Source organism: Lampris incognitus, chromosome 5 (genome assembly GCF_029633865.1).
Source record: "Lampris incognitus isolate fLamInc1 chromosome 5, fLamInc1.hap2, whole genome shotgun sequence".
In the NCBI taxonomy this organism is placed as follows: Eukaryota; Metazoa; Chordata; class Actinopteri; order Lampriformes; family Lampridae; genus Lampris; species Lampris incognitus.
The window spans coordinates 10,695,048-10,719,489 of NC_079215.1; the positions used below are offsets into that span (position 1 = coordinate 10,695,048).

The following is a 24,442-nucleotide window of genomic DNA, read 5'->3' on the forward strand; positions in this document are numbered from 1 at the left end:
ACTTCAATATTTCGTTTAATGGGTTAGAATGGAATAGGATATGCCAAAATCAAAGAAAGTTGTCAAGGGATATAAAAAGAAGACTCATACAATTTAAAATCCTCAATCGCTTCTATTGGACACCATCCAGACTACATCGATTAGGCCTTAAAAACAATGCAGACTGCCGGAAGTGTCAGAATTCAGACGGTACATTACTCCATGCTCTCTGGCGATGCCCTAAGATCCAGGTCTTTTGGAAACAAGCCCACAGTTGTATAAAGGAGACCACTAGCGATGACTTTGAATTCTCTCCCAGGTTATATGTGCTGGGTGACCCATGAGCTCTGAAAGACTGCGGAAATGCGGAACTGATCCAAACTGCCATAATGGTGGGTAGACGGACCTTATTGCGGGGATAGAAAAAGACAGAAGCTCCCTCTTGGTGGGACTGGTTCATAGAACTTGGAAAAGTGGCCTCATATGAACACCTTTTCTATAGAAAGACTGACAGATGGGACGATTATGTCTTGAAATGGGGAAAATACCAGATCTATATCTCTACAGGATAAATAATCTACAACTGCTACTTTCGGCTGCTGCACTCAACAATATCTGTATGTTTACTTTTAATATCTTGTATTATCTTAAGAGCCTTTGGTATGTTTCTTACATTCTTTTTGTCTAAATTGTTTTTCTTTCTTTTTCTTTTTCCTTATATCTATTATTATTATCGTCACTTATTTCGGTTTTATTATTGTTTTTCAGAACTGTTCAGTGTTGATGTTTTGTTTGTTAAAATTGAAAAACTACTGCACGTGCGGAACTTTGGTGTGTGTGGAATTTAATTTAAAATTCCGAGTTTCCAGGTAGCATGGCGGTCTATTCCATTGCCTACCAACACAGGGCTCACCGGTTCAAATCCCCGTGTTATCTCTGGCTTGGTCAAGCGTTCCTACAGACACAATTGACCATTCGCAAAGTACCTCCCCAGAACGGTGCGTGTCCAATCCTACCTTAGCAACGGTCCGTCAAGCTTTCAAACACACAGCAAAGTGCTGAAACAGTGTGCCTATGGGATCTGCAAATCGGATACTAGATATCTGAAAAGTTTGGAGTGTAATTTTCTTTCCCTTCCCGAAACCAGAACGCAAGAAGCGCAATGTTGGCAATAGATTTTGCAATATAGCAGACCCCATGGCCAGCTTAATCCATCCAAAATCAACAAAAATACCTGTCTGCTCCAAGCTAAGCTTGCTACTAGCTATTATTGATAGCTAATACAGCTAACGTATTATTACTGTTACTTTTACCCACACAATGCGCTGATTTCTTCCTTCATGTTTTGGTGTTTTCCGGCTACTTCCTGGATAGTTCTGAAATGCTTGACGGGCATAGCAACAGTAACCGAGGGGGGCGGGACTTTGCGAAAGGTCAATTGGCCATGTCTGCGGGTAAGAAGCCAGATGTTGGTATGTGTCCTGATTGCTGCACTAGCACCTCCTCTCCTCTGGTCGGTCGGGATGCCTGTTCGGGGGGGGGGGGTAGCGTGATCCTCGCACTGCATCCCCTTGGTGAAACTCCTCACTGTCAGGTGGAAGCGGCTGGCGACTCCACATGTATCGGAGGAGGCATGTGGTAGTCTGCAACCCTCCCCCGGATCAGCAGAGGGGGTGGACCAGCGACCGGGACTGCTTGGAAGAGTGGGGTAATTGGCCGGATACAGTTGGGGAGAGAGAAAAAATCCAGAGTTTCCCCCCTAGCAACTTTCGCAAAGGGCTGTATTGTTGTACTTTCAGCCACCCCACGAAGCATGCACACACATACGCGCATGCTTCCACCCCTACTATCTGGACCGTCTTGGAAAAACAACACAGCAAATCGCGTTTTACGTCTTCACCATCGCAGCCAAATGTAGGGGAATAAGGCACATGGTGGTGATTTTGAAGAAGACTAAATTGATGTTGCTAACAAGTAGATATGGCAGACCAAGCCTGTCAAAAACCTTTACCAACAGATACTACAACATCAAAAACAGAAACTCAAGGTTTAACCATGTGTTTGCATCAGTGGTGGGGAGGGTGCTAACACTAAAGCATCAGTGAATCCTATTTTGAACGCATCTCTGGGGTTTGGAGTGGTCAAACACCAGTATCACAACAGATGTCAGTAATTTTAATAAAAACGATAATCTTCAGGATTGTAGCTTCAGCAAACTAGGGCCAATTGCTCATCTTTAAGGAATCTACCATTTCCTTAAAGGTAGTAATATAGTGACATTATTTAAAGGTAAAGCAGGAAACAGACATTTATAGTTAATGATTTAGAGGTGATTTTTTTCTCCTGCAAGGGTATTTGACTTCCATTTACTCTAGCCAAGACCCTAGAGTAAATGGAAGTCATTTTACACTGAATGAATCCTCTCCTGTGTAGAGGATCCATTCAGTGTAAAATGTAAATAATGGGGTGCCTCTGTAGCCAAATGGTTACAGCGCATACCACATGGCCGCCACATGGTCGCAACGTCGCCAGTTTGAATCAAGCCGGCGACCTTTGTTGCAAGTCATACCCATCGCCCCCCCCATTTCCTGTCTGCCTCCACTGTCGCGATCCAATAAAGGTATAACATACCAAAAGAATAACCTTTAAGAAAAAAAATGCAAATAACTACAAGCTTTTGTCGATCAACACTATGTGAAAACACCTACCCATTGTATGGCCTGTGCGTTGCAGGCTGAGGTAAGTAGGGCAGAGCATCAGCGGTGTTGTACCGGAACTCATTGGTGAGGGGGACTGAAGGAGCTGACCACGTCTCCTCAGGCAGGTATTGACATGCCAGGTCTGATGGATGGTAAGACAACTTGAAGTCAAGAAACTTAGTACACATTTATGCTTCCATTTGACTGCTGGTTCTTGTACACATTCTGTAACAGATGGCTTATCCAATTCCCCTAGACTTATAACATGGCAATAAATAGTTGTTTATATTGGAGACATGGGGGAAAAACATTTTCAAACTTGACTTCTGCCATAGAATACAAGGAGCACACGTTTATTCTAAGATATGGTTAAAAACCCTGCTCTGTCCTTACCCATGTTCCTGTCCACTCCAGCAGTAACTGATGCAAAGCTGGGCACTGGAGGATCTGGGTTTTGACAGTGGTCTTTGCTATACAAGCTGTTCATGCTACAACAAGATAGAGAGGACAATAGGAGAAGTTAAAGTGGGCCCAGATAGCCACCTGGATGCATTACCCATCAACTTTTCAACAAGCAAATTTGATACTGCTTATTTCCATCGATGGCTTTGCTGTAGTTGAATTTAGGGTGACAATGAAGCAGAGGCCACCTGCACCTGCATGTGTACACAGGCCGTAGTTAAAGTTAGAATATAAAACCACCTTCTATATAGAACTATATGGTATTTATACGGTGTGTGCCAAGAGCGGGGCTGAAATTGAATACCAACAACATTTAATTGGAATAATGACAACAAGCAACAAAACTACAAAGTGCTTGTTTCATCAATCTTCTTTCAAATACCAATCTAATTCCAATACCAAATTCTCTAATAATTTACGTTAGGTTAAGACAGGGCTGAATGCATTGTGAGAATGGAGACCATTATTATTGTCTTTCTCAAAAAACGTGGGCTGGAATTTTCATATCCGGTCCATGTTATCAGACTATAAAAAAGAGCACTTACGTATTTTTTTTATTTGGATCGCACGAAAGGCCTTCGAGAACTGTTATGAGGACTTTCTTAATCATTGTTTTCAAGTGCTGCTATGATATAGTAAAGAATCCGGATAGCTACCAGATCCATGTCCACCAGTTGTGTGTGGTTCTAATTACCTCTGAGCCTTGTAGTTAGTATTCATTGTCAGGTAGCAGTCTCTCTCTACTGGGTAGACATTGTACTGCATGGAGTCCCCTGTCAAAAACAAACATCTGTTCAAATACAGCACCATGCTATTGTGGAATTTAATACAAATTTTACCGCTGGGTTTTGTTCACAGATCATTTGTAGTAGCACTCACTGGTCGAAAATCACGTTTATAAAGAATACAATGGTTATTCAAGCAGCGACAAAATATGGATGTAATTTTAATTCTTCCCATCTGTGCTTGTGCAGTTGCATGTGTACTTCATACTTTTCCTAGAGGAGGTAGTACTGTGGTGCGTGCGGGCGCTTGGGTCCTTGTCACCCTCCGCACTGCTGGTGCTGCTCCAGCTGCCCCAGCTCCCTCGGCTTGCCCTCACACTGCCTGATGAGCTGCCCGAGTCTGAACCAGACTCGCACACTCTGCCTCCACGGCGCTCTGCAGTACACTTTCGCCGGGGCCGACCCTGGGCCAAACACACACCTGTGAGAGATCCACAAAAGCATGAGTTAAATTGTATGATCTTGCTGACACAGTGCAGCGAATAACATTACGAGTCCTGCAGAGTTCTTGGCTGCTAGCTAAATAATAGTTGAAAAATAAAGCCAAGTGGAATCTAGTTTCATCTCGTGGTTGGTAAGTAAATTACAGGACAATTTCCCAGGGAGAAGAATCTGCTCACCATTCTGTTTGAGTGGGCTGTCTATAGTTTGCCCTGTTTTTGGTGCTTCAGATTTCCCATTGGAGCAGCGGTTCCTGGTGCGGGTACCGTTAATGTTGCGTTCCCCTGCTCTCCGATCAGGCTCTTTCTCCCTCTCAGGCATCTCAAGCACACTGGGCTCAGGAGCACTGGGATCATTAGACATAAATGTGTCATTCTATTTCACAGTGTTGCCTGAAGATTTGCCAGTTAACCCTTTGACGCATGACTATAGCTGTTTTTCTTTATTCTTCAAAAGATTTCTTGGTCAATCCAAATGTTTTTTTGTTTTTTGTTTTTTTTTATTTACCATAATGCAGAAAGGGAAATGAGTCTCTTACCAAGATACCACTTCTGCAGATTTCCTGCGGTTCTTCCTTCCCTTATTATTCACCAATGGAATGCCAGCTTCTGTGTTCTCCGCTTTCTTTTTCTGTGTTATGATGTCTTCGCTGGCCTGGGGGGGAGCAAAAATAAAACTGATATATTTCTTTGCAAGAAGGAGTCTTTGTCTGGCTCAACATCATAGCAAGTAACTCTAATGAATTTAGCACCTGTCAGCGAAGTAACATGGCAGCTTACTCACTTCTAGTTCAGAACTGTTCCTTTTTTCTGAGTCTCTCTTCTCGATGTAGCCCTCAGTAAAGTTAAGCTCTACAGGGCTGCATAATGGCAGACCTTCCCTGGGTCCTGGACCCACAGTGACATGGTCTGGGAAACCAGCAGGTGTTTCCATGGGAAACATAACTTCCGCTGGCTGCTTATCCTCTATGGTTCTCTGGGGGTCTTCCCTAAAGTGCGTTGTTGTCTTTTTATCCTGCTGACTGATGATAGCTGGCTCGTTGTTGTTGTTGTTGCAGATTTCTGGGTCTGGAGTGGAAGGAGGATCGGGGGTAACCTCCTCACGTTCCTCCTCTGTCATCATCATACCAGTTGCTGCTACAGAGGGGTGGGACTTGTATTTGGTATAGTACAGGGAAACCCTGTGCTTCTTCTGTGGCTGGGAGGGGGTACTGGAGGGGCCTTTCTTGGAAGACTGAGGGCGCGGTGTGGAGTTGCTGGCTAAGGCTGGGGAGCCCCGTCCTTTACCTTTGTCAGTGGTGTGAAAGGTGTCCACATAGCTCTTACAGCTGCCCTTCGGTTTACTATACACACACAAATGCACAAAAAAAAAAGAGGACAAAGAAAAACCAATTCATCTCATTTTGCAACAGAATATCTACTTATTTCTCTTCAAACAAGAATAGTGTCCACAATATTCTGTCTCATAACTGGGAACACAAACACTTCAAGGGCATATAGTAAGGCTGTGTTCACCAGATGGTATAGTGCTGAGAATGAGGGTGGTCTTACCTAACTCCATTGGGTGTGATGTTGTTGACGGGGCCATTGTCTCGAGACAGGACAGAGTTGTGGTTGCTCCTAATGCTGGGGGTGGAGAACTCATTGAGGATATACTGGGCCTGGTGGCAAGCCATGAGACACACACCAAACAAGGAGAAGCTGGAACAAGAGGACATACAGCAGAGGTTATTAGAGCATTTTAAATATGCTAGACTGTTTTGTTTTTATTTGTTTAAACATAATGTGGTGTTTATGTAGGTAGAATTTTATTAAAAAGCAAATTTGTAGATTATTCAAAGTTACCATTGTAAAATTATCTCCCAAAATTGAGTCTTGTATAGTTAATAATAATATTCACTATAATAATAATTGGATAGAAAAGAAAATAGTTGGCACTGACCAGGTGAAGATGAGGGTGGCCACCCAGAAGGTCTCCTCCCAGCTGGGGCCTGGCACCACCTGGGCACAGAGGGGCAGCATGTGGTGGGGCAGTGTTACGTTAAGGGTGAAAGGGAAAGAGGAGCCACGAGAAGTCACCAGTGTGAGGTCCCGGATTACCCAGGATGAAGTGAAGTCTGGGGTAAACCTGAAGATACAGGGAGAGCCACCGAAAAAGGCAGAGACAGAGGGTGAAAGAGAGAAAAAGCAGAAAGAAGGTATAGTTGCAAAGAAAGATTATAAAGGGGTATACAAAGAAAGAGTGGGTTATGACAAAAAAGGTTTTGGGAGTGTCAGTAATCGAGTTGCACATTACCAATATTAAACACCATTAAGTCACAGAGTTCTTGGCATTTCTATTTCTAATGCTGACTTCTGAGCAGTAACAAGTGAGGAGGATCCCATTGCTTCAAGTGACAACAGCCCTACACATCTTTCATTATATCAAGACTTTATTAGAGTTTGATTTCTACCACAGTAGATCAGACTAAAATTTCACTTACGCAATGGTGATCTCAGAGGAAGAGTTGTGATCCAGGCTGAAGGGGCGACACTGCAGCACCTCAAAGCCAAAGCCCTGACACTTATAGCCATTAATATTCATTGACATGACAGTCAACGGGAGCTCTCCCGCATTCTCCACCTTGAAACTCTTTCGGATAGCAAACAGTGGCTTGCTGGATCGTAGGCCTGGGATCAAACACATAGAAGAGGTTGCTGTTTAGTTTGACATGTGAATTAGAGCATTCTGCAATGAATTGTAGGGGAATGTCAGCAAATACTTTCATGACTGAGTAAATTCAAGTAGCAACAGTTTCTGTCTCACCATCCCGACACTCCATTAGAGTAGCCTGAGGGACATTGAAGCGCAGAGAGGCTGCTGGGCCAGGGAGCTTGCCCCCCACTCTAAGTAGTTCCTTGGCTCCATGGCCCCGCACAGTCACCATGTCAAAGACAGTCAGGTTGTTCCTGAAAAGCATGACACGGGGAGAACATGGAAACGATGAATGCATGGTTTCCGCCAGTGAATTGAAAGCCTGGAGGCTGCCAGGCCTACGTTGACCCCCATTGGACCTTAGCATCGGGGAATTGTTTTTTAATCTATTTTTACATGTTTTTTTAAACTACAGTTACAGTGGGGTGGCTTGGTTGGAAACATAGATATAATGCTTGGAAAGCTCATCAGCGACTTCTGTTGGTTAAAACATGAACGCACTATAGGAAAACAGCAGGTCTGAGATCTGCGTTCTTTACCCTCATTGAGCGTAGTGACGTTCAACACTTGATGCTTCCAACTATCACAAGTTAACGTGGATCTCTTGGTTGATCTCGCACAGTAACGAATCAGAACTTGTGAATACAAGTTCTTTGTGGAGTGCAAAAACTTTATTATTTTTTAAAAAAATTTAATGGTTTATTTATTAGTTTTCTTCAAGTACAAAATAAATGAAAGAGCAAGAGAAAACGATTCGAAAATGGCAGTTCGAAAATTTCACTGTGATTACAATAGCACAGAAAGATATGAGGACCACCCACCCCATCCCACTCTGCTCCACCCACCCTCAGGGATGGAGACAGGCAGTTATTGAGAAAATAAAAAGTGAAACATACCAACAAACAAACAAAACAAGACATAAAAAGGGTCTCACACATCTAGGGCCAAGGCAGAGCAGCACTCTCCAGTACAGTAAAAGACATTCATACACTCAAGAGACGTTCACATTCATAGGCTACCTAGTAGTTATGCAGGGATCATGAAAGAGCATCTGGAGGCTGTAAAACAACGGTTTCTACATGCAAGAAGAAGGGTTGCCATATCTCAGTAAGTCTAGATACAGAGCCTCACACTGAGTATTTAATCTTTTTAAGTTTTGAGAACATTTATACATCCAAGGTTTTTCCCGCGTAAGCTTTTTTTTTTTACCCCGCATAAACCTTCTAGGGGAAATCGTGCAAGAAAAACCATGTAAAAATGGTTAAAAATTGCCCATGCATTTATTGTTGCAATTCGGTCACCCCACCAGCAGGTGCCGCTAAACTATCGTTACGTCACTTATGCAATAGCCGTGGAAGACGAAGAAGACAGTAGCGCTAGCTTAGAGCCGGAGGAACTCTTGAGTGAGAGACGGGACTTGTGAGCTGAACATTAGTTGTTTTTTCCCCACACTAGTCTTAATTCATTTGTACGGGGCCCCTTATGGGACACAGGCAAGGTTAAAAAATAAAACAAAACTGCAGATTCATGCAATTTATCCCCCCCCCTCACAGTAACTGCGAGTGGGGGGGGGCTCGGGGGAGGGGGGGCTCTCAAACCAGCACAAAAACAAGAACTCGAGTTGTTCCTCCCAGTTTTTCCCCCAATAAATGTTATTTACCCATTTAAACAGCCTGCCTCGTTAGGCACGTCATACTGCATCATTACAAAGGTCATAAAATAACGTTCATTGTTAAAAAAGAAAAAAAGAGAGTAACCGCCACAACAACAATAAACGAATTAATAGGGCACCAAATGATTGTTTACGCAGGTGATTGTTCTTGTCCGTCGACAGATCACGGACAAAAGGCAAGATTACAGATTTCTTTAATGAAAGAGCCCAATATGAGGAAGTAGCAAGGCGAACACATTAAACCAAATATGAGATTTTTCCACTTAAAAATATTTGTGTATTCTGTTTTTTGTGTATGAGACATTTCTATCTCTATTTCATTCTAATAGCTATGTATGATAAGTGATTTTTCATGTGTAGTAAATAACGGAGTACTAGCCAGCCAGTCATGTCTGAGCAGCAGGATGAAGTGCAAGAGGAGGCAGGAGATGAACGGCAGACAGGTGACTGAACCTCATCCAGGAGATGGCCAGGAGTGAGTCATGAGGTCTGGATTTATGGATCAAGGATATCCTGACTGATCATAAATATTAAATCCAAATGTACTTTCCTTTTACTAGTAAACATGCTCCTGATAAAAAACCAAACCAAACAGTGGATTTGACCCAGACTGGAAGAAAAACAATGACTGCCTTGTCTTGACACTTGAGGGGATGGTTTGTGCAGTGTCGCAAGCACAGCTCATCTGCCCCTTCATTTAGCACTTCATTCGGGCCACATCGGGAGGAGGAGGACAGAGTTTCTCGGAATAATAATCTACCTAAAATGGGGGTAGTCTCTGTCTGTCTGTCTGTCTTTTGAATTTCTCAGCAACCGTTCAGCCAATCGATTTCACACTTGGCGGGTGCGCCGTGGGGCTGGATAGTTCCCTGCTTGTTTATATTGCCACCCGTCCCTTAAATTGCCCTGTATTTTAGAAGGAAATTATGTGTTCCTTGCTGAACCGATATGGAGTGTGATTTGTTCCGTATTCTCACATCGGAGAAGACAGAGATAGTGCCTCTGTATTTCTCCCTTCTCTGGTCACCTCAAACTTGCAGCAGTTTACCAGAGCAATTTCCCTGGGGTACCAGGGGCACATGGCCTAAGTGTTAAAATTGTACATTTATTATTAAATCAAATTTTAAAAAAAAGAGTACATAGTAAATTTGTATAATAGTAGATCGTTGCCGATACTTTCCAAGGGCCATGTCTCTTACCTTTATGACCGTTTACAACCTACGAACGAATCGATTTTAGAGAAAATTAGAGCAAACTGGGACAGCAAATTACAGACTACTTTCTCCGATCAATTCTGGGAAGAAGTCCTAAAAACTGTTAACTCGTCCTCCTCTTGTGCCCAGATTAGCCTTATCCAGGCTAAGATTTCCAAAATTTACCCAGATACAATCGAAGATAAATGCAATAGATGCTCACTTTCTCCGTGTGATCTGACACATGTTCTGGTCGTACCCCAAATTATTTAGGTTTTGGGAATCTTTTTTCAGTTGTCTCCAAAATAACAGACTCAAATTTCACCATCCTCCTCACGTAGCCATTTTTGGAAGACCAACGGAAGATAACATCACAACTAATATTCAAACTAATGTTATTGCCTTTACCTACCTAATTGCACACAGAAGCATTCTTTTGCTATGGAAATCCTCTCTACCCCATCATTTAAATCCTGGATATGCGATGCAATGTCCTTCTTGAAATTGGAAAAAAATTAATTCTCCATGAGGGGTTCTACTGACATTCTTTTCCCATTGGCAACCGTTAATCAGTTATTTTGATCGGCTGCCTGCCAGCAAAATTTCATAGTGAAGGTGTGTTGTGGTCCTGTCTGCGACATGTGGGGGTCTTGCTGCCTGTTTGCCACCCAGCCCCTCTTTAAGGGGACTTATGCATGGTTAATGGGATTATATGTATGCTCACGGGTGTGCGTACCCTAACTGCAAGTCCCAGGCTATATGTCCGGGGCTCTCAGCAGTACTGCAACAGTCTTGGTGCAATTAACAACTACTTTTTTCGTTTTATTTATTTATTCCCCCCCCCCCCCGCCTTCATGAGTATAATTTATACCCATGTGTATATATATCTCTATTTTTATTTATTTTATTGGACCCCCTCCCCAATTACCCCACTCTACGGAGCTGTCCCGCTCACTGCTCCACCCCCTCTGCTGATCCGGGGAGGGCTGCAGACTACCACATGCCTCCTCTGATACATGTGGAGTCACCAGCCGCTTCTTTTCACCGGACAGTGAGGAGTTTCGCCAGGGAGACGTAGCGCGTGGGAGGATCACACCATTTCCCCCAGTCCCCCCCCCTCCCGAACAGGCACTAGTGCAGCGACCAGGACACATACTCGCATCTGGCTTCCCAGGCGCAGATGTGGCCAATGTGTCTGTAGGGAAGCCCAACCAAGCCGGAGGTAACAAGGGGATCCAAACTGGCGAGCCTCTTGTTGGTAGGCAACGGAATAGACCGCTATGCTACCCGGACATGTCCATTTTTATACTGAATTGTCGTATTCTATTATATTTAATTAACTGTATTTACTGTAATGTCTACCATTATTTATACTACTATAGTTATTTATTTCCTGTAGAAGAGGCCTGCGGGATGGGGTGTAAAATGCCCTGTGTATGACCTTTTTTCTGTTTTTATACAACATATTGCTGCGTTTTCTTTAATAAAATATTTTTAAAAAATAGTACATTGTTATTTTCATTGAATTTATTTTATGTGTTGCATTTCTTTGCCAATTAAGCACTTAACTGAAACATTACGTCGCTACATGTCTGTTTTCCAGAGACATATTACTCTGACTAGGTCTACTTACTGTAGGCAGTTTTCTAGCCTACTGCATATTTCCCTTTGCATGAACCTTTCAAGCCTTGCACATTCTAAATACTACATTGTGTGTACATTTATAGAATCAGGGAATTTTTTTTATTTATAAAAAAAAAGAAAAGAAGCAACCTTTTCCATTGAGGTGGTAGTCATGGAGCCTGGGCGGTGGGAGCCGAGATGGGATAGGGTTAAATGTCTGTTGTTTTTCTGAGTTAAAGGTGGCAACACTCCCAAATTTGTCTCTGTGGCACCTTCTTTTACTCTGGCTTGCATGTAAGGGGACCAGATGCCAATTAACCAAATGTGGGGCAAATAGTGTGTTTGTGTGGGATACGTATAGCCATAGCCTATTACTTTAATTTGGAATCTATAGGCCTACTGGCTGAATTTCTTTTATGATTCATCCAATTTCCCCTCGGGGATGAATAAAGTATTTCTGATTCTGATGATGTTCTTTTTGACAGTTCAGTGGGTGGACACCTTATTTGATGATTAAAAAACACCCTTAATTCATGTAGCAGGCCTAAAAGAGGGGGTGGGCATGGGTGCCTTTAATCTATGTGTTAAACTAAAACAGAATTGTCTGTTTGCATTTTTGCTACACGTTTTGATGCGTAAAAGCTTGGCATTCCCATTGTTCTTTCTAGGGTTACATTGTTTTGTTGTCTTACAAAATGCACTTGATATCTTTTCTTTTGTCTTTTTTCATAGTTGACATTCACGTAATCCAAAAGTAACTGAAAGTAATCAGATTACATTACTGTTATGATACTTTGAGTAAGTTACTGAATACATTTTTCAAGAGGTAATTTGTAATGGTAATGGAATACATGTATAAAGTAACTCTCCCAACCCTGGTCTTAGCTGCAGTAGCTTAGATTCTGCTTGTTCTGTAGCCAAAGCGTCAAATTCAGATTTAAGAATAATCCCTTTTTTGTATGGCTCTGGAGAGGGGACAGACGACATACTCGTCCTCTAACTCTGTTATCAGTGATAGTCGTTCCCTATGCCGCTTCCCTTGAAATCCAGGAAAGGCTATGATTTGCCCCTAATATATGCCTTAAAGGTCTCCCATATCAGCGAGGCAGATACGAGTGACATTAGTGCTTACAAAAATATTTATTTCACTTGATATGAAGTTAATAAATGCTTCCTGTGAGTGTAATAGTGAGTTTAAGCGCCAGGAGCTACGAGGATTGGGTTTATCTCGGAAGGAGAGCTCAAGGGTCACTGGAGCATGGTCAGAGATAACAATAGCATTGTAAGAGACCACACATACCCAGGACAGTAATTTGTTACCCAACAGAAAAAAATCAATGCATGAAAAGGTGTGATGTAGTGGGGGAAAAAAAGAAAATGTTTTGCTTTGAGGGTATAGAAATCGCCATGGGTCAGAAGCTCCCTATTCCTTTATGAAAGACTGAAACACATTGGCTGATTTTGAACCGCGGATGACTTTAGTAGAGGATCGATCCAGAGTTGGGTTTAAACAGCAATCTAAGTCGCCACCTAATATGAGGTAGTGGGATTCAAGGTCAAGGATTGCTGAGAACAGTTTACGAAAGAAGTTGTCATCATGCCAGTTGGGCACATATATATGTTAGTCAAAACTAATGGCATATTCTATAATCTACCTGAGACAAAAATATAACATCCATTAGGATCTGCCACAGTGTGTGATACATTGAACGGAATAACTATGAATTATAATGGCTGCCCCCCTGGATTTACATGGAAAATTGGAGTGATCCAGCTGCCCAACCCAATTCTTTCTTAATCTGTTGCGTTCCAAAGTGAGTTTCTTGCAGGAAGGCTACCATTGTGTTTAGCCTACGCAAGTGATTACGCACTTTGTTACATTTAATAGTTGAGTTCAAGCCCTTGAGGTCACAAAAGAGAGGTTACCTCCTCGGGTCAGAAAATCTTTTGATGTAGCCATAAACTAAATTAAGTTAGACAGTTGTAAGACATGGCGTGGAGGGAAGGCAGCCTGGAATTCCATATTTAGGCATAAAAATATAAATATATCTAAGAGGTAGATATAATTATTTGATTTTGTTGTTGCTGAAATGTGCCCAGCATTCCAACACTGTAAGAATCAGTAGCCAAGCACTTTTTTTCAAAAAAAATTTTGGTTGAGTGCAAAAACTTTGATATTAATTATTTTAACTTAATTTCTTTCGTTGTTGAAAACCCAGCGTTCCAAGAATGTAAACTGTCAGATTTATTGTCAAATCAGCAACTATAGCAGAGTGTTACAAATGTACCACTCTGCTATAGTTGTTGATTTTTTTTAAAATACGTGTTGAATATATAACTTATTTGCAACAACACATTACGTAGTCATATTTTCAAATCTCCAGTCGGCTTTTAGCACTGACTTAATATAGGGCCCTATGGAATCTCTGTTGATAGTTTTTTTTAATTCTCAATTCTGTGATTCCGTTCGTGATTCTGTTATCACAGAAACTATTGGGGCCCTACTTTAATGCTGCCATCACATCAGTCTGTCGCTGGCCCGCACCAGGTCCCCATCAAAAAAGACACGTGCCACCAAGCCTAACAACTTTTCTGGGAGAAACCCTGGGTTGTGTTATGCAACTTAAAAAGTTATGACTACTACACTCAACGTACTATTAGGAATCACCGTGACCGTGCAATGTTGGGTGTTTCAGGAACAAACTGACACTGTTCGGGAGGAACATAAAAACAAACAAAAGGATTTGTTGAATAAGGTATGACTCGCCTTTACACTAAAAACACTAACAGACCTCGAATATGACGCTTCAGTTTGATGCCGAAATATGGAATTCCAGGTCCTTCTGTATCTAAACATGGAAAAATGTATTGGGGTCTAAAACGGATCATTTTAGAGGTTGCTATGAATCAGTTGATACCTGATGATGAGGATGGTAGTGGTGGGTTTGTGGTCTGAGGGGGTGAAGACCACAGCAACCTCTCTGGTCTCCCAAGGCTGTAGCAGCAGGCGCAGAACACCTTGTCCTCTATCAACCTCCACATTCTCTCCAGCCTAGTCAGACAGAAAAAAGGACAGACTGGTTGGCAAGTGATTTGGTAAATTGGCTGGCAGTAAGGCCACACAATGTAGGTGTCACAGTGGCACACATTCATTCTTTATTTACAAAATTATGAAAAACATATGCCCAACAATCACAGTGTTTGCCCAGTGTTTTGTTCTCCCAAGGACAAAAAAATGACAAAAGATCACTCAGTGGCAGGGGGAAGAAGCAAAAATAAAAACAGCAAACAAAACACTGAAAGATTAACCAGCTCCACAACGTCCATTTTTTAGGGATGTGTCCTGTGTCTTTACCTTGGGGACAGCAGCCAGCAGAGTGAACTCTGTAGTGCTGATGTTGACGGAGAGAGGGCTGATATTAAACCTGTCGAAACAAAATAATGAGGTTTGTTAGACAGCAAAATCAATAAAAAGCATCACAGAAAAAGGATGTAAAATAGTTTAGGTATGATAAAGAACAGTTTGACTGGTATCCATCGCTACAATCTGGAAACCAGCATATCCTCCTTATGCCATACCATTTGGTCAGGAGGTCCAAAGCATCCAGTGCAGTAGGATACAAGGAGAGGGCCCGGATCTCCACAGAAACCACAGAGGTGGAAGGGTTCTTCAGAGAGAAGTGCTTTACCTAGAAAAGGAAGAGACACAAACATCACGTACTGTGCAATTCAAATGATGTAGTTTAAACGATTAATGATGCAATAGGAAACTATTTGCAGTGAACTAGCATCAAGTGTAACCCACCTTGCTCTCATTAACAGGTGTAGCACCAAAGTCGAGGGGAGATGCCGTCTCCACAAGAAGTCTGGGCAATCTGAAATAAAACGGTATAATTATAAATGAAGATGCTGATATGGTATGACTGACTAACTGCGTGACACATAGCAGTGCAAAAGGGAAGGGGATTTGTTCATGTGTATCTGACCTGCACGGCAGTTGGTCTTTGTGGCTGTCCCATCGTGAGCTGAGCTCAGCAGCTAGTCTCTTATCTGTTACCCATGAGGAGGAGAACAAATCTGGGAGGAGAGAACGCTGCCATTGGGCATGACCTGGTGGGAGCACATAACAAGCTATAAGATCAACTACTCTTATGCTTACATTATTACTTGGACTTATAGCTGATTCTGTTGGTGCCATGTTTCACCTTCCTCAGACAATTTGAGTGGGCAGGGTCGTCCACACACTCCCTCGGCCTCAAATACCACTTCCCCCTGCGGGGCAAAAAACAGCATAAAAACTCACTTCCAGTTCCCTTTAGTCAGTCATCTGTCATCTTCATAGTGGTGTGCATGACTTACGATGGTAGTGTTTTAGACTGTTACCTTGGGAAGGATGGAGTGCAAGTGAAGGGGGATGTTTAGGGTTGTGCCAAGACTGGTGTCCAGACTGAGGATGGAGAGCAGTTTGATGGGCAAGGCTCTGTTGAGCAGCTGCAGGGTCAGGATATGCCAGCAACCCTGGGGAACAGTCACTGGACTGCTAAAGTTCACCACCTGCCAGACAAGGGGTGGCAGAGGTTACTGTTGAACCCTATCCAGATTGGGGTAGGACATGATGTCCCAGCAACAAACTAGTTGATTGCAGTTTTCTCCATCCCAAAATTCTTTGAAATCAAACTGCAGGAGATGGTCTTATCACTCCAATCTGAGCATAGAGCATACCTTCAGTACTCCCTTTGACTTCTGTGTCAGGCTGGCGTTAGTGACAATGACAGGCAAATGGTAGGGGTTGGTCAGCCAAAGGTCTGCTTTGTCTGTGCTTCCTTGCTTCTGTCTCACCTGGAACAGGCTGGACAGGTCCCACCATAGCCCTCTGGAGTAATAAAAACAAACCAGCAATAAACAAATAAATAACCACTCGAACCACAGGTCAAATTGTTTGATATTAATATTCTCTGTGATGGATTTGTCTTTATCTTTATCAAGGTATCAAATATGCATGTTTAAAGGCAATGTTCACTTTTAGCTACTTGCCTACAATAACCAATGAATCTAATAGTTTGGCTATGGTATGGTGTGGTATGGTATGATATGGCTATGGTATAACTGTAAGAGTTTCCTGTTATAGCTTGTATGTTACTTGTGTACAAGATGTAGTTCAGGGAAAGTGTTGGCTGTGAGGTTTCCCAGGATCTGCATACTGATATGACTGGAGCATCTCCTACCCTGGCCAAGCAATGAACCTGAGGAGGACAAGTGCACCAAATTGTGGTCGAATTGTTCCCATACAGCAAAATTGGCTCTGCATTAAATGTGGGGTTTTTTTAGACAGTAAGGAACCCACTAACCTCTGCAGGCTAAGGTAGCCACCTGCGTCAAGTTTTTTGCTTCAGGCCTCAGAAGGACCTGACTGAATTCCAGACTAGCGTCGACTTTGGATAGTACCTGCATATCCTGAGGAAAAACAAACCTACTTGGTTAAGCCAAGAAAAAGAAATGCTTTTTAACAGAACACAAAACGGGGTGACCCTTTACCTTTATATAGAGTTTTTTGCCTCTGGAATTCAACATGTAAACTCCTATCTTTGGCTCCCCTGTGGAACAAAGCAAAGAGCAAACAAATGATGAAGGAAAAGTTTTGACTTACTTTTTTTGGACTGGATAATAAATAGCAAAAGTAATTGTTGATATAAATTATGAATAGTATATGATCAATAGATATTCCTATCAGGGGTCAATTTTAAGGAAAAGTTGTAGCTGTACTACATGGGGCAACCAAGAGCATCCCACATAAAACTGAGGCAAACCACCATATTGAGGGCTTCATTCTCTTATTTACTGTGGTAAACAGTGTTTTGAATAATCTCTGTGTTATTCAGATCACAAAATTTGCTGTCACAAGTAGTGGTGTGTTGCATTGAAAACAATTACATTAATTTGGCTGGTGTGTTTACTGTGAAACGAGAGCTAACAAAAACCCAGAAGTTGAATTGACACTACGATCTGATCAAAACATCTGATCAAAAATTTACCGATAAGCACACGTGGCGACAGCTACTGTTTTTTTAAGACACTGACAAAGGATGTTCTCTTACAAATGAAATATTCATGAATAGGATTTTTTAATAACTTGCAGATATGACACTGATGAGAATTTTGCTAATACAACTATGTGACAACAATGTTTTTCCATCATCCAAAGGACACCCAGAGTGTTCCATCTTGGTTGCCCCATGGAAGTTCCAGTTGTCAGATATGAATGGACGACTGTTGAAGTCGAGCCCTGCTTACAGTCTGCACTCTAATCGATGAACCATCAGTCTGCTTTTGTACATAAGCAAGGGACATGAAGTTGTGATTTTTCTTTATGACAGGAGCTGTGGCCATCTCCTCCTTCTCATGTGTCCCATCTTCCTTCCCCTCCAAAGTGTCCTTGCGGTAGCCCCGCCTCCTCAACCATCTCTCTTCCCCCCGACTTTCTTTAATCATACGTTATGGACCAGTTTATTACAATCTCAAGGTCCATCCATCCATTATCTTAACCACTTATCCTTCTCTCAGGGTGGTGGGGATGCTGGAGCCTATTCCAGCAGTCATTGGGCAGCAGGCAGGGAGACACCCTGGACAGGCCGCCAGGCCATCACAGGACCCCCCCCCCCCACCACCACCACCACCACCACCACCACACACCACACACCACACACACACACATTCATATTCATACCTAGGGACAATTTAGTATGGCCGATTCACCTGACCTACATGTCTTTGGACTGTGGGAGGAAACCCACACAGACACGGGGAGAACATGCAAACTCCACACAGAGGACGACCCGGGATGACCCAGCAAGGTTTGGACTACCCCGGGGCTCAAACCCAGGACCTTCTTGCTGTGAGGCGACCGTACTAACCACTGCGCCACTGTACCGCCCAATCTCAAGGTGTCTGTGCATTTTTATAGCAAGTCAAATTATTGTTTTTTAAGCACACTGTTAAGGTAACCATTGTAAGACACTTGGGGGCAGTGGTTGGGGCAAACAGAGGTGCTGATCATAAGCTGCGGCAACTATTTTGGTAGGAAACACAGCCAACCAAACGTATTAAAAAAAACATCAATATCTTAAGAGTGTGCTGTGGCATTCTAAAGGCTTTTTCCAGTGAAAAACATTTTTTTCAGCTAGATAAGTGGTTTGGGGGCTTTTGGGGGGTGTTTAAGAGTGATTTAAAAATCAACGTGCACATTTTTTCATGCTGTATAGTCAAAATTTCCACCAAAAAAAAGCTTGCGTCATGAAATGTGAAATAAAATCATTGGTTTAAATTTGTTTCGCCTCATGTGTCACAGTCCTACCCAGTTTGTATCCTTCCGTGTTAATCTTGCTAGTCACAGGTGTGCTGGTGGCAAATTTTGTGCAAATGTGCAATTAGCCAAGGTTTGTTACTTCCTTAAAAGAACATCTTAGCTCAGCTGTGGCTAATGTCTGTCGCTGTGCAATAACTGGGTTGTCAGTAGTGACTTTACACAGAATTATCGTAGAGGAAACACAGGGTATGGGTGGGTAATGCATTTCACCAGGAAACAGGAAAACACCAGACTAATCCATTTGCATGCCCATTTCCAGAGGAAGTGCATGATGGTGTTTTTCAGTACTACAGAGGATTGGCACAATATGTGAACTTGACATGCAAACTCTGGCGATAATGAGCTACAATCAGTAATAAACACTTAAATTGCAGTGAATTAGTTTTTTAATCTTGCACTGCGTTGATTTAATGAGCAAGCATTAGTACAACGCCACTGTTATCGAAACAATTCTGTAGCTGTTGCTACATGACTTGCAGTATCGGCCAATAAAAACTATGTATGTGCTATTCTGTCTTTTCTTGCGGAGACTGGTATGGTAGAACCCAGGCAAAAGTCTTTGCCTTAAGCTGCCATTTGCCCTCAGCGATAGGTTTACTCATCAAGATCCATTTTGACAATTGCTCTGTTGCTATTTAGTATATCTAAGATAAGCTGTGGTTACAACTTTTTTGTTTTCTTCCAGTTTTTAATTTACCATCAACTTGTCAATCTTTAGTCTGTTGTGAAAAATATACAAGACCACGCTTTGAGAGCGTGGCTAGTTATGGTCAAATTGTTGGTGCATAACATCTGTAGGTATACATTTACTAGATTTTAATTATGATAGCCCTCTGGGTGCAAATTGTGACTTCGGACTATATAAATAAATCTGGCTTGACTTATCCAGTGGAAATACTGGAAACAAGCATTTCTCATTGATTTACTGTAGATTAGAAGATGTTCCACATGATGCTTTTTGAATAAATGTCACAGGAATGGATCTTTAATAAGGTCACGAATTTAGGGCCCTGAAATGTTTTTTTTTGTATTTTGGATTAACATCACAGACAGAATGACCCCTCCTCTGGGCCCAACTCAACCCACGCCGCTCCAACAGGGATCTTCACCGTGTCAGATCAGCCTGCACGGTTCATGTAGTTGAGGATATATAACATTCATTCAATGTCTACAAGCAAGGTCCATCCAGGGATGTGACACAGTGGCAAAAGAGACCCACCTAATGTGGCCCGTCCAGGGGCTGGAGCCATTAGCACTACAAGGATGTGCTCAGTGATGTAAGGCTTGAGCTTGTCCAGGTCAGCAGGCCGCTCGCTGCGCTCCGACAGATTAATCTGCAGAGTGAGCCGCTCCTCGCTCTGGAGACAGGAACCCTAAGACAGAACAGGAAAGGCATACTGGTCACGCAACACGGCAAGGGAAGGGGAGGGGATGGAAGTTGAGGTGGGAGGAGGAATGGGAGAAGATGACGTCCCTGGAGATTGGTAATGCAGCCAGCAAGAGAAGGAAAAACCAAAGTGAAAGAAAAAAGAAATCAGAGGAGGGCAGAGCGAGAGAATGTATGCAAGTAAAATAGTGAAATGCGAAATGTACACTTTATTCAGAGTGAATGATGTTCAAATCTGCTGGCAGACAGTGTTTAGGCAGAGGCATCAACAGGCAGAGACAGGCAGGCTGCAACCTTCCCTCTCCACCTCCCAGTGACTAAAACGCTAAGCTAACTTAGGTATCAGAGTGCAAATCTTAGTGCAAATCTTAGCGCAAATCTGGGCTCGCCTTAGGATGGATCAGGTTTGACAACCTGTGGACTGATTCCTTGGTTTGATTCCACCAGGGATCAGGTCTGCAACAGCAAACTTAATCTCTCAACACAGACTACTGCTTACTTCCTGAAAGGCTCATTTCATCTGTGAGCAGTTTAAATACAGAACCAAGGTCTGTTATTTATATGGTGTGTGTGTGAGGACTTATAAGAGGTGTTAAAAATAACTGAGGAGAAGGATGCTCATTCAAATAAAAAAGATGGTTTTAGCTTGTGCAACAATGACGGCAAGGTTTATGAGGCACCTGCTTCATGCATACTGCTCCACCAGAGCACTGGGAGCTCCAAGTCCCTTATGAAGTCCCTTGTGAAAGCAATCAAAAGACTGGCAAGAGATCTCAACTGCCGCCGGGGTTCTGGAGGAAGCAGACTGCAGTCAGATGCCAATTCCTCTAGCCGGTTTCACTAACACACTTGCCGGTAGTCTGCCCAGTCTACTGGGTGTGACCAGAGCAGTGAGAAATGCTCAGATATGTGATCACACGCTGTAAAACCTAATGGATGTGTTAAACGACCAACCCTACTTTGTGTTTTTCTACCAATTTTCCTTCACAGAATGAGTACAAACCCCTTCAGCGTGTATTGCTTTTCTCTTTCCACCGACAAACACCTGTAATCTTTTGAAAAATTCAATCATTTAGAGTAGACAGATGAATTTCTTAAAGAATTATCAGTTTAATCTTACATTGTGTCTCTAAATGTGTGAAACTAAAAACTTTTGGACTGTCATTATGTTGCAAGAACAGTCAGCTATTGGATGCCCTTTCAAGACAGCACAATGGACAGTTATAGCAGGTTAAATAACTATCTCATGTGGCCACTGAAACCAATGTGATACATTTCCATACCTGAGGACTGCTAAACAAACTCTTGGGTAGGCTGCACTCCAGGACTAGACCTAATATAGTGATGTTAGAAGCATCTTCCTGCAGGGGACACAACAAAACAGCCAATGTAGTTGAGTGGTAAAGACGCTGGGCATAAAATTAGTTCGACAAAACTGAATAAGCCTATTGTTTATTGGACTAAATACAGAGCTCAAAAGTAAGGGACACACTTGTTGATTTAAAACAGTTTGTATTTGTAAACAAAAACTGTCCCACTGAGGTCTATGTGACTCTACACTCTAGTGCCTCAGTAAGGTACAGTGCATGAAAGTATTCTACCAACATTAAAATGAGGTTGGTTTAAAAATCAATCAGTCTCCTATTCTTGATTCGGCTGGTGAATCTGTGTTGCCCTTCTATGTGTTACAGATGAGGGCAGATGACTTGACTGTTTCAGCTACCAGCGTTAACGGAGAAGAGTGTTTGTAAAAGTGAGTCTCTGAATATGCTACGTGGTGAGCTCAGTGCTTGCTGCCATATGTATAGTGAATCATTCCAGTAGGGGCATGATATGAACACAACTAGAGTAGGAGTGGATAAAGGAGGACAAGAGGGTGAGAAATAACTCGACAATGGCAAAATCAGCAGGGGCAAACTGAAAATCCTAAATCTGATATTCCCAATGTGCCCATTAAACTAGCGGCAATTTATGAACATTGAGCTTGATGAGGTGGAATGTAAAAAGACATAGCACAACCAAAACTGCCAACAACATGAAGCTGATAAAAATATGGGAGGCATATTGTGAGCCCAAACACAGGTTGATGTAATGTGAAGAACTTGGCAGCATGTTGAAATGTGGGGTGCCACAGCTGAGAGGAAAAGAGCTATGTTCAGGGTAGGCATCAGCTTTAATTGACTGTGGGAACCATGGTCTTGCTGCTCTTGGACTAATGCCGGGATCAGACTACATGATATTTTTGTCTTTCACGATGGTCACCATGTCAGATTAGGCAATCAGAGTACCATAAATTCTTCCTGTGTCTTGGCCGGGAGACTGGCAACACTACAAGTATGACCCCGACCGATCATGGTATGCTGCCTTTCATGATCTTGCGTGAGATCATAGGTCATTGGGGAGAGGGGGGTGGGGGTGGGGTCAAGAAATTGTCAATCAGGGCTACAGAACCACTATATGTTATGCTGGCAGTCTTGTAATCTGAAAAAATGATTGTGGACGCTGTTGCAGCTAGCGCTACTGGGGAATGATAACCCAGGACAGCTGAACCAGCTACACACCGGGTTGCTGAAGTGCCACCGCTATTTCCTGCCAACATTTATCTTTTTTGACTCTGTGTCATAGTGCGTCCTCGAGGAAACGTCAAAAAGGCCTGCAGGGGCATCCGGGTAGTGTAGCGGTCTATTCCGTTGCCTACCAACACGGGGATCGCCAGTTCGAATCCCTGTGTTACCTCTGGCTTGGTCGGGCGTCCCTTCGAACACCATTGGCTGTGTCTGCGGGTGGGAAGCCAGATGTAGGTATGTGTCCTGGTCGCTGCACTAGCGCCTCCTCTGGTCGGTCGGGGCGCCTGTTCGGGACTGGGGGGAATAGTGTCATCCTCCCACGCGCTACATCCCCTGGTGAAACTCCTCACTGTCAGGTGAAAGGAAGAGGCTGGCGACTCCACATGTATCAGAGGAGGCATGTGGTAGTCTGCAGCCCTCCCTGGATTGGAGGAGGGGGTGGAGCAGCAACCGAGATGGCTCGGAAGAGTGGGGTGATTGGCTGGATACAATTTGGGGAACCCCCCCCCCCCACAAAAAAGGCCTGCAGGGGTTTTGTTGCCACTTCTCGACAAACATTTCTTTGGTTTCGTTCTGCGACCTGACAGTGGCGACAGCATTACTCCTGTTTCTCTTTGTCATGTTTACATGTGTGCAGCAGAGAGCACGCTCTTCTATTCGGTCAATGTCAAGGAATACGTCGCAAGAGCTGTCAGACTAGGTGAGAAAATACAAAAAATTCTGACTCGCTAGACTTTTCACTGGGGAGTTGTGGGGCGTCCAAGACACCACACCGCACATCAATTATGTCACACTATATGGAGTAAAGATGCCTGTTCGTCGTTCCTGATGTTCACAATTGGGCCAAACGCTGGAATTTTGTCAGCCGTGGAAAAATTGTGTCAAAAATCAGGCTGAATTCATTTAGTCTGATCCTCGGCTTTATTACATTATGCGACTGTCACCCCACTTCCTGTTATGGATGCAGTTGGTGCCTTAAGATAGTTTCATGCACACTTCCATTTAATTTGTTCTTCAGAGTGCACGCTATGTTCACATTCTTTTATATGTTCATGAAACCCGGCTAAACTATAAGAAATGTATGTAAGAATGAGTTGTGTACGAGCTGACACAAACACAATCCCAATGAGCAAACAAACATCAGCTATCATGTGTTCTTCAGCCACGCCGTATTCAATTGTTCAATTCTATTTGTAACTCAGTGGCTTCTACTGCTGGGGTGTCAGCTGTTTCCAACTATGAGATGTCGTTCACTGCTATTCAGCCCTGCACACTATAGCAAAACAGCAGAGAAAGACAATAAAAACAAAACATACCTGAGTTTGGGTTAGCTTAATACTCTGGATATGAGGGAATACAAGCAGACCATCCTTTTTTTGGACAGACTTTAATGAGCCGCGGTGGACTCCAACACCAAATACCTGCAACAGGAACAGGTTTTACCGGTTACATTTTCATTTTTTCACATATTGGGTGTGAGCAGTCAATATGTGAAGAATTATAAATAGTGGAGGCATTTGTAAGGTTTGAAATTAACCCCCTCACCCATCACTGTTGAGGGTTTTGTGCTCGACAAT

General features: G+C 42.9%; 1 protein-coding gene across 3 annotated transcripts in view; it reads right to left on the minus strand.

Moving 5' to 3' along the window:
* Window positions 1–24,442, minus strand: part of tmem131l (transmembrane 131 like) — a 45,434-nt gene that overhangs the window by 3,333 nt on the left and 17,659 nt on the right. For 2 of the 3 annotated variants that reach the window (XM_056280106.1, XM_056280108.1), the window contains 25 exons: window positions 24,182–24,286; window positions 21,582–21,659; window positions 20,131–20,284; window positions 17,084–17,142; window positions 16,897–17,002; window positions 16,689–16,791; window positions 16,271–16,421; window positions 15,932–16,102; window positions 15,754–15,820; window positions 15,535–15,658; window positions 15,354–15,423; window positions 15,128–15,237; window positions 14,904–14,973; window positions 14,467–14,600; window positions 7,172–7,314; window positions 6,849–7,035; window positions 6,308–6,493; window positions 5,917–6,066; window positions 5,150–5,708; window positions 4,905–5,020; window positions 4,546–4,712; window positions 4,134–4,346; window positions 3,835–3,913; window positions 3,072–3,166; window positions 2,688–2,820 (listed from right to left, as the gene is read on the minus strand). In XM_056280106.1, the coding sequence (XP_056136081.1) occupies window positions 2,688–2,820; window positions 3,072–3,166; window positions 3,835–3,913; window positions 4,134–4,346; window positions 4,546–4,712; window positions 4,905–5,020; window positions 5,150–5,708; window positions 5,917–6,066; window positions 6,308–6,493; window positions 6,849–7,035; window positions 7,172–7,314; window positions 14,467–14,600; window positions 14,904–14,973; window positions 15,128–15,237; window positions 15,354–15,423; window positions 15,535–15,658; window positions 15,754–15,820; window positions 15,932–16,102; window positions 16,271–16,421; window positions 16,689–16,791; window positions 16,897–17,002; window positions 17,084–17,142; window positions 20,131–20,284; window positions 21,582–21,659; window positions 24,182–24,286 (3,530 nt within the window). The remainder of the gene's footprint in view (window positions 1–2,687; window positions 2,821–3,071; window positions 3,167–3,834; window positions 3,914–4,133; window positions 4,347–4,545; window positions 4,713–4,904; window positions 5,021–5,149; window positions 5,709–5,916; window positions 6,067–6,307; window positions 6,494–6,848; window positions 7,036–7,171; window positions 7,315–14,466; window positions 14,601–14,903; window positions 14,974–15,127; window positions 15,238–15,353; window positions 15,424–15,534; window positions 15,659–15,753; window positions 15,821–15,931; window positions 16,103–16,270; window positions 16,422–16,688; window positions 16,792–16,896; window positions 17,003–17,083; window positions 17,143–20,130; window positions 20,285–21,581; window positions 21,660–24,181; window positions 24,287–24,442) is intronic. The other variant, XM_056280107.1, reaches the window with a different exon arrangement.